The sequence below is a fragment of the Phascolarctos cinereus genome, unplaced genomic scaffold (assembly GCF_003287225.1).
Source record: "Phascolarctos cinereus isolate Bilbo 61053 unplaced genomic scaffold, phaCin_HiC Scaffold_3;HRSCAF=262, whole genome shotgun sequence".
NCBI classification, from domain to species: domain Eukaryota; kingdom Metazoa; phylum Chordata; class Mammalia; order Diprotodontia; family Phascolarctidae; genus Phascolarctos; species Phascolarctos cinereus.
Genome location: NW_027555736.1, coordinates 228,629,782 through 228,647,003, shown reverse-complemented (window position 1 = coordinate 228,647,003; position 17,222 = coordinate 228,629,782). Strand labels below are relative to the sequence as shown.

Here is a 17,222-nt window from a genome sequence, read left to right as displayed (position 1 = left end):
CCTTTGAAAGCCTTAGCCTTACCTTTTAATCTTATTCAGATACGCCCTAAAAGAATCTGGCTCCCTTTTGTCTACAGGCCCCAGAAAGGCCTTCTCTGGTCTCAAACTGTTCCTTATCTAGTCCCCTTATCTCCTTTTGAAAGTCCTAGCCCCACCTTGATTTTGTGCAGATGCCTTTCAAATTTCTGCCTTCCTGTTCCCTCCATTAGCTATTCCCATTGTCTATTCAATCTCTCAGACCTCCCCAATTAGAATTCTTACCTAGACCCTTTTCCCAAACCCCTTCTCTGGCCACCCAAAGTTACTTTAGTATTTAAGATCCACCTTGGCCCTCATTCAGAGGCTGAGAACCTCTCATGCCTGCTCGTCTTTATGGGTGTCACCTGGTCAATGTGATTTATCACTAATAAACTTCTTCTGGCTGAAGAAGATTTGAGTTGAATTCATTCAGCAGGGCCTGGTACCATGATCTTGGGGTCCCAGCACCCCAAAAGTCCTAGACCTCTTTAGTATCACCTCTCTCTGAGGAGAGGAGAGTGGTCATCCTCTGGCCCTGACCTCCCACTTCCCCTCTTATTAGGAATTAAAAGTGTCCTTTGGAGAAAGGGGCGGGGGGAAGAGTTTAGAGATGCCAATTCTGCCTCCCCAAGTGCCACACAACAACACTTCTAATAGGGTTGTAGTCTAGACCCCAGAAAGGAAAAATCCTGGGACTTGTCCACAAGGCCAAATCTCTGGCGTTCCCTTGAAGCTATAATCCCATCAGCTGGCCTTTCACTGTGGCTACACCTAATCTCTCCTCCATTGTTTTACCTCCCTATAGCCCCCCAAGTCATTTCCCACCCTGAATCCTAGCTAGGCTCCATTCTCCCTGGGCCACCAGGTCCAGGTCCCAGGGTTCTGTTCACCCCAGCTTAGTGGTCATTCCTAGGTTCCCCCCACAGTCTTTCTGTATATAAGGTCCATCTTGTCTCCATTAAGATGCTCAGATTCTTATAATCAATCTAGCCATTGCTTAGATTCTTATAATCTAGCCACTGCTTACTCATGTTCAGACTCTTTAAGAGTCTGCCCAATATGACAATGTTCTAATAAGCCTTGTCTTTGGTGAAAGAAGGCTTGGGTCAAATTCTTTTGGATAGGACCCGTGTATTATGATTTTGGGGTCCCAAAACCCCTGAACCCCTAAGCTGCATCACTTCCATCTCCACATAGAACAGGTCCTGCCACAAGTGAAGGCCTCTCTACATAATGAAATCTAAAAAGCCCATACTACTTGCATATATCCCTGAATACCAAAGGAAAGCTGGTTTTAACAGTGAAAATTAAAAATTAAACAGATAAGTTTAAAATGTAACTAAACTTTAAATTACAACAGTGGAATAAAAGTTAGCCAAATGTTTACTAGAGGATAAGATAATTAAAAAAGGAAATAGTTCTATTAAGGTAAATGTAAGGCAGATTCTAGAACAAAGGAATAAATCTCTATCTCGTACAGTAGGCAGTCTAACTTATAGTTGCAGCACACAGTCCCAAAGCCTTGTGATTCTTCAGGCACTGAAGAAGATCCAAAACAGTGCTACAGTGGTGCCTTGGATATGTCCTATTGGAGGCAGGTCCTCTTGCTCAATGGAAACCTAGTTTAAACTTTGGATTCACCCCAAACCAGTTGGTGCCTGCTTCAGCTGCTGCTATGATACTAGCTACTTCCTGGATTTATAGGGAAGCCCTTTCTATTTAGATGTACCCAAAGAAGCTATCAAAAGCCTTAGGTGTAGGAAAAAATAATTTAGGGCCTTTAAAGTGATAAGAACAGGGAACAATTTTTGCCAGAGTCCAAGGGAATAGAGACAGGTCGGTGTAGGGCACTGGACTGGAGTCATATGATCTGGGTTCAAATTACAACTTCCCACTTGCCATCTGGATGACCCTGGGCAACTTAGTTGACCTCTCTGGGCCTCAGATTCCTCATCTATAAATAAGGATATTGAACTAGATGACCTTCTAGGCCTTTTCCAGTTCTAAATCTGTAAGAACCATAATGGAATGGACAGTCCTAGAAAATCAGGACAAATTTATCTTTAGACTGAGTTTGAGGTTACACCCAAAGTTAACCTTATCATTGCATCTATATGGCAGCACTTAAAGGTTTGCAAAGTGCTTTACAAATATTATGTTATTTTATTCTCATAAACAAACCTGGAAAGTAGGTACTATTATTACCCCCATTTTATAGATGAGGAAATTGAGGCAGACAGAGTTGTGACTTGCCCAGGATTATAAAGCAAGTAAATGTCTGAGGTAGGATTTGATCTAAGATCTTCCTGACTCTAGGTCCACTGCTTAGCAAAAAACAACAAATAAATAAACAATCATACACACACACACACACACACACACACACACATATATACACCTTAACCTGTACCCTGTGTCCATCATCTTTCTTTTTTAAAAAAATTTTTTTTTTTAGGCAATTGGGGTTAAGTGACTTACCCAGGGTCAAGCAGCTAGTAAGTGTCAAGTGCTTGGTCTGAGGGCAGATTTGAACTCAGGTCCTCCTGACTTCAGGGGTGGTGCTGTATCTATCCACTGTGCCACCTAGCTGCCCCCCACACCATCTTGATAGTTGAATAGCATGCTTTCCTCATCACACCTCTGCTTGGTCAATGCACTGGTCAGAGTTCTTGAGTCTTTCAAAGATTTTTGTCTTTACAAAGGTGTTGTTCCTGTATATGTTGTTTTCCTGCTTGTGCTCACTTCACTCTGCATCAGCTCTTACAAGTCTTGCTAGGTTTCTCTGAAATTGTACTTTTCACCATTTCTTATAGCACAATATTCACTATATCAATAGGCCATAATTTTTTCAGCCATTCCACCATTAATGGACACTTTTTAAGTTTCCAGTTCTTTTCCACCATAAAAGAGCTGATATAAATATTTTCGTACATATTGGTTCTACTTTCATAGATCACTCAGGCCTAGTAGTGGTATTTCAGAGTCAAAGAGTATGAAAAGTTTAGTAACTTTTGGGTGTAGTTCCAAAATGCTTTCTAGAATGGCTGAACAAATTCATAGCTCTACCAATATAGTTAACATGCCTATTTTTCCCACAGGCCCTCCAACATTTGTCTTTTTCCTTTTTTTTTTTTGGCCAACTTTGTCAGTGTGTTGGGTGTGAGATATAACCTATAACCTCAGTTGCTTTAATTTGCATATATCTAATGATTAGTGATTTGGGGCATTTTTTCATATGGTTGTCGATAGCTTGGATTTCTTCATTAGAAAACTGACTGTTTAGTATCCTTTGACTATTAACTTGGGAAAATGGCTCTTAATCTTATTTTATTCTTATAAATTTGAATCCATTCCATATATATCTTGAAAAAGAGACCCTATGAGAGAAACCTGCTGCAAATATTTTTCCCCAGTTACTCATTTCCCTTATAATTTTAGCTGTACTGAGTTTTCTGTGTAAAAAGCTGTTTAATTTTATGTAATAAAAAATTGTCCATTATATCTTCTGTGATCTTCTCTATCCCTTATTTGGTCATGAACTCTTCCTATCCATAGCTCTAAAAGGTCATTTTTATCCCTGCTCCTCTATGATGTCACCCTTTATATGTAAGTTATGTATTATCCTTTTGGAGCTTAGGTTTGGTATATGCTATTTTACTGAACCATCTTAACTAGATGCTATTTCTAGTTAAGCACTATTTCTAAGCATTACTACTCTACTTTTACTTTACATAGAAGCATGACAGTATAATGGAAAAACCACTAGATTTGAGTCCCAGTTCTGACACTTACTAGTTCTATTACTTTGGGCAAGTCACACGCATCCTTTGTGGACTTTAGGTTAATCATCAACAGATTTATATATGTTAATCATCGACAGATATATAAATGGGGTTAGGTAGGACTAGACCTACAATTTTGTTATAGTAGAGAATTCCCAGGTGAACAAATTCCTTCTACCAATGTAGGTGGGCACCTTTAACCTTAGAGAGTTGCCCAGAATGACACACAGCCAGCGTGTGTCAGTGGCAAGACTTCTTTTAAGGCCTTCTTTTCATCCACTATATCATGCTGCCTCTGAATACATAAATGTGAGATATCATTATGTTGCTGTTTCTCTATTTTTTGAAACTCCCAAATCAGACAATATTGAAACTAGTCGTCAATCAACTAGCACTCATTAAATACCTACTATGTGCCAGGTACTACGCCAGGTGCTAGGGATAAAAAGATAAAAATGAAAGTACTTCCCTTAAAGATGCTCGGTGTTGCCTATTGGTAAAGATACGTAAACTTTGTCGCTTTGTTCACTGTTACATTGGGGTATGTTCCCATGAGTAAAAGATATAAAACGCTGAAGGCAGGACCAGCAGGGAGAATGGTAAGAGAGTAGTAGTTGCTTACCCGCTTGAGACAATGGCTGAATAAACCTTTTGAAACTACAAAAAAAAAAAAAAAGAAAGTACTTCCCCTAAAGAACTGCATTTAATGGAGGGAAGGAGTGACAGGAGACAACATGTTCACTTTATGATATCACAGGTGCTAAAAGCTTCAGTCACAGTAAAATGGAAGTCAATGGCATGGGTAAGTTATAGGTGGAAAATGGCAAACTGGGGCATCTTGACACATACTTAAGTCAAAATTTTGAAAATAGCTACCTGGTGAATATTAAGTGAATCATTAAAATTGTTAGCTTCTTCTCTTAAAATGTCCTGACACATAGAACCACTTGTAGTTTTCTATTTTCTATCAACTTCTCAAGCTTTTAGTTACTGGAGTTGAAGTCATAAAAACTAAAACTCAAGAAACATCTTTCTTGGGCAAATATGAACATAAACTCATTTGTTTCTGATAAAGTCAGACATATTTGGGGATAGTAAGAAGGTAAGCACATTTCTTATGTAAATACCATTAGGAAATAATACACATAAATCTAAGGATAAAATTAAATACTGAGAAGAAGTTCAGCTAGAGCAAGTAAAATAAATCAGTAGAAAATTTCTGTGGCAACAGAACAGGAATTGATATGATACTTTAGTTAAGAAAAAAACTAAACTGAAATTGTTTAAAATCACTTCATTTCTAGAAAACATTTCTAATTACAATAGTAGCATTAACAACTTGGTACTGAAGGCATTTTTAGAAAAGGGTAAGAGCACTAAACAGCTGACACTGAGTTTTATAAATTGATTTAATTTTATTTAATTTTCTTTATTATAAATTCAATACTCATCTAATCACAAGAGGGGAAGAACAGAGAAGACTACAAGAAACTGTAAAGTTCTATCACATATAGTCTTCTAAGTTTTTCAACATATATCAGTTTAACCTGATAGTTAAAAATTACTTTTGACTCCTTCTGTATCTTAAGAGGATTTTAAAAATAACTGAGAAATTCATCAATTTAAACATATTTCAAATGCCAACAAACCAGAAAACTTAACCGTGGGAATGGCTAGGTATGGGGGTGAGGAGAGAATCAAAAGTAGCATCATAAACACCAGAGATTTAGAGCTGAAAGTTGACTTTATTAGTCACCTAGCACAATCCCTTCAATTTATAGATGAAGAAAAGCCTCAAAAGGTGAAATGACTTGCCCAAAGTCCTATGGGTAATCAATGGCCAAGCTAGGATTCCACTCCAGTCTCTTAGTTCCTGATCCAGTGCTTTTTTCACTACACAACACAGGATGCATTATCACCAAAGATCAAGTTCTTTCCTACAATTACAAGTATTCCTTTCAGTTCATGTCAATTAAAAAAGATAACTGTGTAGGGGCAGCTACATGGCACAGTGGATAGAGCACCAGCCCTGGATTCAGGAGGACCTGAGTTCAAATCCAGCCTCAGACACATAACACTTACTAACTGTGTGACTCTGGGCAAGTCACTTAACCCCATTGCCTAACCCCCCCCCAAAAAAAAAAGATAACTGTGGTAGGACAAATGTTAAAGAGCAATTTACTGTGCCCTGAGAGTATCTGTAGTACTGTTGGAATGAGATCAAAGAATTCATGACCTTATTCCCCATTGTTCTTTGCATGACTCAGTGGCAGCACAAACAGCCTCCCGCAAGCAGAAGGAGGCTCCTCCAGAATTTTGCTTCTGTTTCTTCAAAGGTTATATAGCCTTTTCTCAAGCCTTTATACTGTCAGATACAGAGAAGGGGATCATAAAAATATAAAACAAATAACGAGACTGCCTGTGCCCCCAAATTGGTCCCATTTCTCATGATGTGTTTGTGTGTTAGGCACAGTAAGTGGGAATCAGAATCAGGTTCAAGTCTTGCCTCTGACACACATTATGACTAATGGGCAAATTGTATGGCTAGTAGGCAAGTCACTTAATTTCTATGACCAAGCAAACTGTTGTTAGACTCTAAATTACAGGTGAGATACTAATTTTCATTGCTGAAGAGTACTCACAATGGTGAAATCACAGATTCAGGCCAAAAAAAATTGAAGGAAATCATGATTTTTCTTTAATGAAAAATATGTACTGTTTTAAAATTTTATTCTTAATCAGAAAAATGTGGGGAAATGAAAAAGACTGATTGGAATTATTGTCATAAGGTAGCCATTACACTAGTCTTAGGGGAGAGGTAAGGAGAGTCTGAACTAGAGCTGTGGCCCTCTGAGGGAATAGAAGGGGAAGTGAGAATTGTGCAGGTGGAATTGACAAGATGTGGCAAATGACTAGCTCTAGGAGGTGATGGACAGAGAGGGAGGCAATGTGACCCAGTGAAAAGAGCATTAGATTTGGAATTAGGTGACCTGGGTTCAGATCCCAATTCTGCCATCCACTGTCTGAGACCTTGGGCAAATCACAATCGGTCCAGTCTGTTTCTTGCTTTCTCCAGTCTGAGCTTCACAAACACATTAATCCTCTTACAAATGTCATTTTTATCACATCACTTCCTCCTCTTCCCCCGACTCAGATAGTCTGAATGGCTCTTCAACACCTCCTTCATAAAGTATAAAGTCTTTAGTCTCACATCCAAGATCCTACCCTACCTTTAGCTTTTCTTCCTCAGTTTCCTCACACAGTCCCTCTGCTGCAAACTGGTATGCTTATGTGAATATTTTGTTCAATAGGTTTCCCCTACCAGGAAAATCTTCCCCAATTCTACTGAAATTCTGCATGGTAACCAGTTCTACCCACCCCATAGGATATTAGAATCTTAGACTTAAGGTTGGAAGGGATCTTAAGGGCTATACAGTCCATCCTCCTCTCTATTTACAAATGAGGAAACTGAGGCCTAGTAAGCCAAAGTGATTTGTCCAAGGTTAAACAAGTAGGGGATGAGGCTAGAATTCAAATCTAGATTCTTTAACTCCAAACCTAGCATGCTTTCCAATGACATGTTGCTACCTACTTCCTTTCCAAAGTCTTCTTTGAATTTAAAATAGTTATTTTAACTTTTTCACTGCCATGGTTTACTTTTAATCCCTTTTCATCCTTTTTGCTATGTTAAATAGGAGTGGCAAGAGTAGAAATCCATGTTTAAAATCTATTCTTAATAAGAACTCTTCTAGTTTTTCTCCATCACATAAGTTATTAGCTTATGGTTTCAAATATACATTTTATTATATCATAGAAAATTCCTTCTATTCCTATATTTACATTTTAAAAACATAATCTTGCGTTGCATTTCATTGAAGGTCATTTCATATAATAATAAAATGTCTTTTTTTTCTTGTTAATAAGTTTATAGTTTTTATGGTATTAAACTACCTTTTCATTGCATTTATGCATTCTATTTGGTCACAACTGATCGTTTTATAGATATTGCTGTATCCTCCATTCCAGAAATAAATTTGGAACTATGCCCCCAAAAGCTATCAAATTACATCTATACCCCAAAGAGATCAAAGAAAGAGGAAAAAGACTCTTTTTGAGATGGCAAAGAACAGGAAACTGAGAGAGTATTCATCAACTGGGGAATGGCTAGACCAGTATGGCATAAGAATATGATGGAATACTACTGTGTTATAAGAAATGATGAAGGGGATGTTTTCAGAGAAACCTGGGAAGATTTATATGAACTGATGCTGAATAAAGAGAGCAGAATCAGGAGTATAATTTATAAAATAACAACATTGTAAAGATAAGCAACTATTTGTAAAAGGGTATTATTTTTCTTGCTTTCTTAATGGGGATGGAGTGGGAAATGACAGGAAAAAAGGTAAATTTTAACTTTAAAATTATTTTAAAAAATAATGCTCTACTCTATTTGCAACTCTTTTAATGTTTGTGTGCTGCAAACATTAATGATAATGAGCAATAATTTCCTTTTTTTAGCTTGTTCAGTTTAAGGATCAAAACTCTGTTCTCCTGCTAGGAGTTGGGGTAGACTGTTGTAGTATTGAATTTATTTACTTATGCTCTGTCTAGCGGTGTTGAATCATGTTTTTTTTTCTTTTAATTGTGTGAATCCTTTCTATTATCTGTTTTTTCTTTGACAATTTCCTGAAATATAGCACCCAGATTTTCTTTTTTAAGTTTTCTGGGATATCACAATCTATCCTTCAGTGCTGTAAGCTGGGTCTGAGTATTCTGCTCTGGCATTGTGTACAATTTCACCTTCCACTGTACTGTCTATTGTTTACTGCTTCTTTGGATTTCTGTGAGGTTTTCTATTGGCCATTATTTCATCTTATTTATTTTTTACATGTTTTAATTTTCACCATTTCACAGTATGATTTTAAAAAAACTTTCTTCAAGCTCTTATTTTGTCGTGTGCTTCTCAGACTTGACATTTCTTGTTCAATTTCTTTGAATGTGTTTTCTATATATTTCAGCATTCCTCTCAGGATATTTTGGACAGTTTCTTTTTCTATCTCCATTGCTTCTGGAACTGTAGCTAATTTGGATACTCTACAATAAAAATTTCAAAATATTTATTGTACCAGCATTCTGTTTTGCTTGTTTTGAGTCTCGGCTGTTTGTGTTTTTATCTGATGTTTGTATGCAGAGTCTGGCTTCCTTCAGTACTCTGACCCTGCTTCTCAGTCTAGTCTTCTTCTTCCCTTTACCGCACTTTTGCTAAGTATCATTTACTTAGTGCTTATCATGAGAAAAACCTGGAGGGAAGAGAGTGTCCAGAAGAGGATGACTGACAGTGTCACAAGCTAGAGAAGTCAAGGAGGATGAGTGGGAAAAGGACATCAGATTTGGCCATTAAGAAATCAATGGTAACTTTGGAGAGAGCAATTTTGTTTGAATGATGAGACTGCAGAAAATGAGCAGCAAGTGAAAGGAAAGGAAGTGAAGGCAACGATTATAGAGAATTATCTCAAAGAGTTTAGTCACAAAAGGGAGGAGAGATATGGAACGATAGCTAGTGAGGAAGAACACATTAAGTGAGGGTTTTTTGACGATGGGGAGAGATGGGCATGTTTATAGACAGTAGAGAAGTGGCCAGAAGACTGGAAGAGACTAAAGATAAGTGAAGGCGTGAGGAATAGATGGGGGTAATCTGCTGAAGGAGATGGGATGGAATGGGATCATGAGTACAGGTAGAGAGGTTCGCCTTGGCAAGTCCACCTCTTCACGTGACACGGGGGTGGAGGAGGAGATAGTGAGGAAAAACATCTGAGTGATGAAAGGAGGAGGAAGAGAGAAGAGACAGCTCTTGTTAAATGGTCTCAGTTTTTCAGTGAAATATGAGGCAAAGTCCTCAGTTTAAGGAAGCCTTGGAAAAGGTGCTGTAGTGAGAGGTACAGTGAGTCAATTAGGGAAGAATAAAAGGATTGCCTTGCTGGAGTGAGGTCCTAGTTGAGATTATGGAACATAAATCTGTAGGGTAATCCATGGCAAAAATAACTTTAAGGAATATTGCAAATATAAAATGCTAAAGTAAAAATTATATTTTATTTAGCAACATTTATCTTTATAGCATTACAATTACTTTTTAAAAAACTGACCTTTTCTGCCAAACGTGAAGTTTTCCAATAAACAAAATACCTACTACTAATAATCAAAATAATCATATTATCACAAGTTATCCTTAACACAATTTGTGTTTGGATGTGAGGTATACAAAGATAGAGTGACTTCATATGACACACAGATGGTGCTGCTTGTTCTCTGGAGAAGCCTGGCTAAGAAGACTGTGGAATCTCAGAATCAATAAAGCTCCCTTTGTGCCGTTAAAGTCAAGGACTGGGGTTATATCCCTGGTCCTACCCATAGAACCCTTGATGAGACCAGGATTAAGAAGCATCAACTTCTATCTGTCAAGGGTGCACCCGGGCTGAGAGAAAGGTAAAATCAAAAGGCAAAATCATCTGAAATATCACCTAGCCCCATCTGTCTATATAACTTTAAAGACCGCTAACAGACTAAACTCAAGGATGATGCATTAGGTGAGACCAAAGCCTCTGAGATAAATCAAAAAAAAAAGCCATGGAAAACCTTATATAGGAAACCTAACATCATGAAATGCTTAAAAAATGAGATACAGATTTTGACATGTAATTGTAACTAGCTACCTGTACAAGCTCACTGACCACTATGGCACCTTGTAGTAATACAATCTATAGGCCAAATGAGCATGGATAAATACTAAAGCATGTATTTAAGAGAGAAACTGGCATCATATGTAACACGCAGATATTCAGATATTCAGAAAGCACAGGAGTGCATAAACTATATTTATTCCTTTAAATTAGTTAGTGGTAAGGCCATTTCACACTCAGGACTTACCATATAATTTTTGTTTGTCATTCTGTATTTCTAATGTGACTTACGATTATTTTATTAGTTACTGATCACAACAAATCCATGAGGTAAGTTTAGTTCCTACTGTGATCATGATTCATTTCACTTTACATAATATTTATTAAGCACTTACTATATCTGTGAAGCACCATAATAAAAACATGTAAGACTGTGTGTGTGTGTGTGGGGGGAGAATGTGAAATAATCCTTGCTCTCAAGGAACTTGCATTCCACTGAAGTAGATCTTGCCACCCCAGTCTCTCATTCACATTCCTATTTCGCTCAGGAGCTACACAGATTGTGTAGAAAGGGAATTACAGAGTGCAGTCAACAGCAGTTTGGGTATATTTTGAAGTCTTAACAATGTGTACAATGAAGCAAGAGAATTTCACTAAAAAAAGCTTCAAATAAACATAGTAGCTTCTGAAATTACTACTTAGTAAACATATACAGCCTACTGATTTCCTAAAGACTCTCCTGGAGAGGAAGCATGTCATTGTGGAGAGAGTGCTGGATTGGAGCATGGAAGCCCTGGGTCCCAGTTCTGCCTCTGACACTTTAAGAGGTAAGCAAGCCACTTAATCTTCCAGAGCCTCAGATTCCTCATCTATTAAATGAGGACAGTAATACCAATAGTGTCTATCTCCCAGGGATGTTGTGACACTCATAATAGACATGTATGTACAACACACACACACACACACACACACACACACACGCACACACACACTTGCTGTTTTTCTCAGTAGTGTTGGTTGCACCAATTGGTTCTATGGCAGAGAAATGGAAGACTTTGGGTTTGGGGTACTTTTTAAACTAGGTACATTTCTATATAGTTATAGCTGAGCTTCCTTGTAAAAAAAAATAATCATAAGAATTCTGTGAGGCATAATAGTGTAAAACACTGTCACTATAAAGGGCCATAATAGCTAGTAGCATTAAGGTTCACAAAGCACTTTACGTATGTTGTCTATTTGATCCTCACAACGACCTGTGAGGATCAAATTATTATTATCTCCATTATTATTATCTCCAATTTACAGATGAGGAAACTAAGACTGAGAGAAATTAAATGACTTGCCCAGCGTCACATGGGTAGAAAATATCTGTGGTAGGATTCAGACCAAGGTCTTCCTGACTTCAAGTTCAGTGTTCTGCTTTATACATATTATGGCACTTAGCTTCCACATACATGCATACAAATATATATACACAGATACATACATAGGAATTCCAAAGACATGGATTCTATTGGAAGATGTCCTCCTTCTTTCCTGTTACAATGCTCTAGAAATAAAATTACATCCTAATTTTACTAATTCCAGGTAAAAGGTTGTGGGGTTCTTTGGGGCAAGTTGGTCAGTTTAATTCAGCCCTTTGGCTGAATCCAAATTTCACAGAACAAATCCTCTTATTAAGAAGATTTGTAAAACTTGGACTCAGATATGGCCTCGAGACTATAGGTTCCCCACCTGCGGTTCAACCCACAGGTCCAGAGAAATGCCTGATAAAATACAGAAAAATGAACTCTGGAAAATCAGAATGGGAGCTAACCATGGTAACATAAGACACAATTGACAGTTTTTTCAGGGGGAAATATATTCCTTTAAATGTAGAAATTAAAAGATAAAAATATATATGTGAAAAAGGAGGTGGTTCAAAGTCAAAGTGAGCAGGATAGAGGCATAGATTAGAATCTGTTTAGAGGAGTAGCTCTTCAAACTTTTTTAATCATGCACCCCCATCCATAAAAAATTTGTGCATACCTCCCAATTATTTATGTATATTTACTTATTACATACACCTACTAATAATTATATATACCATAAAAATTAAAAAAGGATCAGATAAAGATGAAGTAATATTTGATCCTACAGCCAAAGGGAGCCACGGGAGGTTACTGAGTAGATCAGACCTGAGTTTTAGGAAAATCATTTGACCACTGTGAATCTGTGACCTGGAGGCCACATGTAGCCTTCTAGGTCCTTGGGTGTGGCCTTTTGACTGTGTCCAAGTTTTACAGAACAAATCCTTTTATTAAGGGGATTTGTTCTGTGAAGTTTGGATTCCAGAGATTGCACTTGAGGACCTAGAGGGCCACATGTGGCCTTGAGGCTGCAGGTTCCCCACCCCTGCTAATATTAGAGTGGAGAGGGGTGAGAGGTGGGGTGACTAATAAAGGGGCAATTACAAGTCTAGGTAAGACAATTCCAAAGGACTCAAGCTGAAACATGACATCTACCTTCAGATGGAGAGCTGATGGACTCAAAAGTACAAATCAAAACACATTTCTTTCTTCTTTGACTAATGAAGGAATTTGTTTTGCTTGACTATACAAATTTGTAATGGGTTTTGTTTTTTCTCCATGTGTGGTGGAGTAGGAGGAGGGAGGAAGTTTAGAATTGAAAAAAATAAAATTGAATTTTAAAAATAGTCTATGTGAGAGGTTATGAGGGGCTGAACTATAGCAGTGGCTGTGGAAATGGAGAAAACAAGCCAGAGCTATAGAGGTAGCAATGATAAGATGTGGCAGCTGATAGGATGTGTAGGATGAAGGAGTAAAAAATCAAAGAAAACACCAAGATTATAAAACTGAGGGACTGGATGGTGGTGCCTATATCAATAACAGTGAAGTTACAATTAATTTGTCACCACCCATCCAAGCCTGCTGATCCTTTGCAATTCATCTGGTCTTATCCAAAAGAACAAAGGAGTGGGGTAAAGTAGGGTGGAGATCCTACTTAGTGGTTGCTAATGAGGAAGGTGGGCTAAGTGGGTCTAAGCCACAAGGAGATCTGAGGGGAAAGAGTGATTTTGTGTGTGTGTGTGTGTGTGTGTGTGTGTGTGTGTGTGTGTGTGAATAGTATCTGAATTTTTGAAATGGCACTTATATGGCTAAGGTGCTATGGCAGCAGCACTGATAGAGGTTGGCATCTAACTACACTGAGGGATGTGAAGCCAGGTTCAGAAGTGGGTAGGCTAGTTTATTACTCTGGGTAAGTGAAGAAGTGTTGAGGGTAGGTGTTGTGTTGGAGACTTATTGATTCTGGCAAGGAATGAGGGATGTGACAGGGCCATCTTCTACCCTCTAATTAGAAGTACACAAAGAGTTACTTAGTCATCCATGGCTCCTTTGGGATCATGCCTGGTTCCCCACTATGAAGACCACCAGCCTGGAGGCATGGGCAGGATGACTCCACATTTATTCAGTAAGCATTTATTAAGTCTCCACTACATGCCAGGCACAGTGGATAGAATGAAGACCTGAGTTCATATTCTGCCTCAGACACTTAGCTGTGTGACCATGGGCTTCTCTCAGTCTCAGTTTTCTTATCTATAAAATGGGAATAATAACAGCATCTACCTCACAGGGTTATTGTATCAAATGAGGTAAAATTTGTAAGATGATTTATAAACCAGTTATTATTATTATATGCTGGGGATATAAAGAAAAATGAAATTTTATTTGAAATCAGGATATAAGCTAGAATAGTGTTTCATCTTTTTAGTCTAATGAATATTGGACTAGAAGCCATAATGATGCTTCCATTAATGACTAATTAAATGACATTTAGGCACGTCTTTACCTTCCTTAAGTACCTCTGCTCAAAAATTTGGATTCTTAATCCTTATCATGTCTTTAGTATGTCCTCCTAGGAACTACGTTTCATAGACATAAGGAAATGAATATACAATCTGTAAGAACTTTTTACAACTTGTAAAAGAGAGGGCTTATAGAAGCACAAAGTATTATTGTTTAAGCATTAACAAAGCCTTTATATTGAAAATCTGTGGGTTCTATGTGTTGAGTGTCAAGCATTCTGTTCAACTGCAAATGTTTGGAATATTTATTTGAACTGAACAGCTACTAGGACTCTCTAGGTCATAGGCTCACAGGACTTAGAACTACCAGTGGCCTCAGAGATCACCTAGTTGAACCACCTCATTTTATAGATCATCTCAGAATGACACAAGTTTAATGACTTTATGCTGAATTTGGCTCAAATTTTAATCCTCTCAGCAGGCCCAGGCCTGCTTTCAGCACTGTATTCACTTTTGGAGGTGATCTTACTGCTGCTGGTTCAGGTCCCTATTCCTGTCCTCAACTTTTAATAAAAGCAGGAGCCCTTGCAACAACACTCTGGATTCCAGTTAGGAAATTCTGTTCTTCCACAGTATATTGCAATTAAGCCAATCAGTTGAATGGAGGGAAAGTGGTATTGAGAGGCACTCACCAAACATCTGACTGTATCTCTTCTGGTCTCTGTCTCAGAGGCTCTCTTTCTTCCCATAAGACATAGTTCATGCAAATATTTTTTGCAAGTGGCCAAAGGGCAAAAATTTATTTAGCTGAACTATATGTTTCTGCCAGAAGTTTTGTTTTTCTTTCTTTTTCAAGGTGGGGAGAATGGAGGAGGGGAGAGGGAGAGAAGGTGTTTTGAGAAAAATAAAGATGCAGTGATTTCCCATGTATAACTGATTGCACATTTCTTGCCTTCTCAGTAGGTGGGTGAGGGGCAGGAGGGAGAGGATTCAGAACTCAAAAAAAAAAATGTTAAAATTAAATCAATGATAAATTTATTTTTTAAAAAAAGGTGCAGCTCAGAAACTATCTTCTGAAGGAAGCCTTTCCTGATCCCCTCAATTGCCAGTACCTACCTTCTCATAGTACCTTGTACTCAACTTTGTATATCTATTATGCAAAAGTATTTATGCTTTATTTGATCTTACATGAACTTGTCTCCCTCATTAGATGTAAGCTCATGGCAAGTAGGGATTGTTTCATTCTTTGTACTGGTATTCCCAGGGATTGGCACAGTGACGGGCACACAGTCGGTGTTTAAGAAACTACATACTGATTGACTGCACAAGGGCTAGGCATACAGGCATGCATCCCTTTGCCCACAAATGCCTCAATCTGGAAAACGTCTTGGCAGAATGAATTGAGAAGCAGCAGGGAGCACCATAGCTTTGCAGAGAGGAGTTAGCAAGAGGCCGGAGCTATGGGGACAAGGGAACCACAAAGACTGCCCCCCTCCAATGGAAAGCCAGGGATCATTAATTAGATGGAGAACGGGAAGTGGAGACAGAGAGCAAGGAGGGTAGCGGCTTTCGCTTGGGGGGTGAATGACAGTTCAGGTGGACTGACACACAGAGACACAGACATAGATGTAGACACACACACACAGGTACACACAGATACAGACACACAGACACAGACACACACAAAGAGACACAGACACCCCCCTCCCAAATAGCGGAATCCGCTGCCCCAGAGCCGGGCCGGTCGGGCGCTGTCCACGTCCCAAGTACAAGCCGGCTCTCCCGAAGGACGGCCGCTCAGTCCCACCTCGGGCCGCCGACCCCCCGTCTTGTCACCCACCGCCGGCAGGCCTGGGGTCCGGGCTCCCCGCTCCGGACCTCCCCCCTCGCCCAGGCTCTCAGTTCCCTCCCCTCCACAGAGCCGAAGTCACTCACCGCGTCCAGGGCTCTTCCCGCCGGGCCACCTCCAGCAGCGCGCTCGCCGGGCTCCCGCCCCCCGCCCCAACCCCGGTGCCCCCCCCCTTCCCTTGTCTTCCCCTCCCTCCCTCCCTCCTCCTGTTCTCCGCCGGCCCCGCCCCCGAGACACAGACCCCCCCCCCACGCAGCCCACAGGCGCGGCGGCGGAGGCGGAGGCGAGGCGGCAGCGGCGGCGTCCGAGCGCCGCGTCATCCCCCCGTCCCCCTGTTGGGCGCCGAGCGCGCGCGCGTGCTTCCGTGCGTGCGTGCGCGTGCCTGCGTTCGGGGCGTCCTGGGCAACTGCTCCAGGCTAAGCATCGCTTGGCTTCCTTAGCGACGGACCGGAGTCGAAGGCGTTAGGGGAGGTCCTGGCGGAGGCTCTCCTCGGAGGCCTTGTGAGGCTACGTTTGGAGAAGAGCCAAGTCGACCAACATGGCGAAGGGGAGAGGGAAGCAGAGAGGGAAGAAAGGCAAAGAGAAGAAAGACAAGTAAGGGGGGACCTGCGAGGCCCGCCCCGGGGCTGGGCCCTTCCTGTCTTGGCGATGGGCTGGCGGGCCTGGGGGCGGGGGGGCCTCGTTTTGGTTGTGGCTGTCTCTCCAGTCCCCGCCCTGGGGACCTGGGCGCCCGCTAGAGGTGGGGGCGGGGAGGTGCTGCAGCCTGGCGGAGCCCATCGTTAAATTTTCAGTGAGAGCATTTTACACCTCGAAAATCGACCTATGCTACTAATCATGGCTCGATTCATCGTTGTGTTGTGATAATCATTTAAAATCAATTGAGCCCCAATAAGGGCCAAAAACCTGAATTACTCTTTTCTGAGTGAACTAAAAATGCCTCTTCCAGTGTCGGCAACTACAGAACCGGATGGAATTGACCAGCGTTCTTCCTGGTTGTAATCTCTAAGCACAGGCTACCTGGGACCAGGCACTCTCTTGAATAGTGGGACTTTTCTTATCTTTGTCTCCTAGGGACATATGTAGGACAAACA

The 17,222-nt window shown here is 40.1% G+C and overlaps 2 protein-coding genes across 4 annotated transcripts in view; one reads left to right on the top strand and one right to left on the bottom strand.

Moving 5' to 3' along the window:
* ENTPD5 (ectonucleoside triphosphate diphosphohydrolase 5 (inactive)) overlaps nucleotides 1-16,290 on the bottom strand; it is a 43,950-nt gene extending 27,660 nt beyond the window's left edge. The window contains exon 1 of the mRNA XM_020986305.2: nucleotides 16,218-16,290. The gene's annotated coding sequence lies outside the window, so the exon portion shown is untranslated. The remainder of the gene's footprint in view (nucleotides 1-16,217) is intronic.
* A 203-nt stretch (nucleotides 16,291-16,493) lies between these two features.
* The window catches only part of BBOF1 (basal body orientation factor 1), a 79,689-nt gene continuing 78,960 nt past the window's right edge, over nucleotides 16,494-17,222 (top strand). For all 3 annotated transcript variants that reach the window (XM_078151477.1, XM_078151476.1, XM_020986541.2), the window contains exon 1: nucleotides 16,494-16,725. In XM_078151477.1, the coding sequence (XP_078007603.1) occupies nucleotides 16,670-16,725 (56 nt within the window). In that variant the 5' untranslated portion in view covers nucleotides 16,494-16,669. The remainder of the gene's footprint in view (nucleotides 16,726-17,222) is intronic.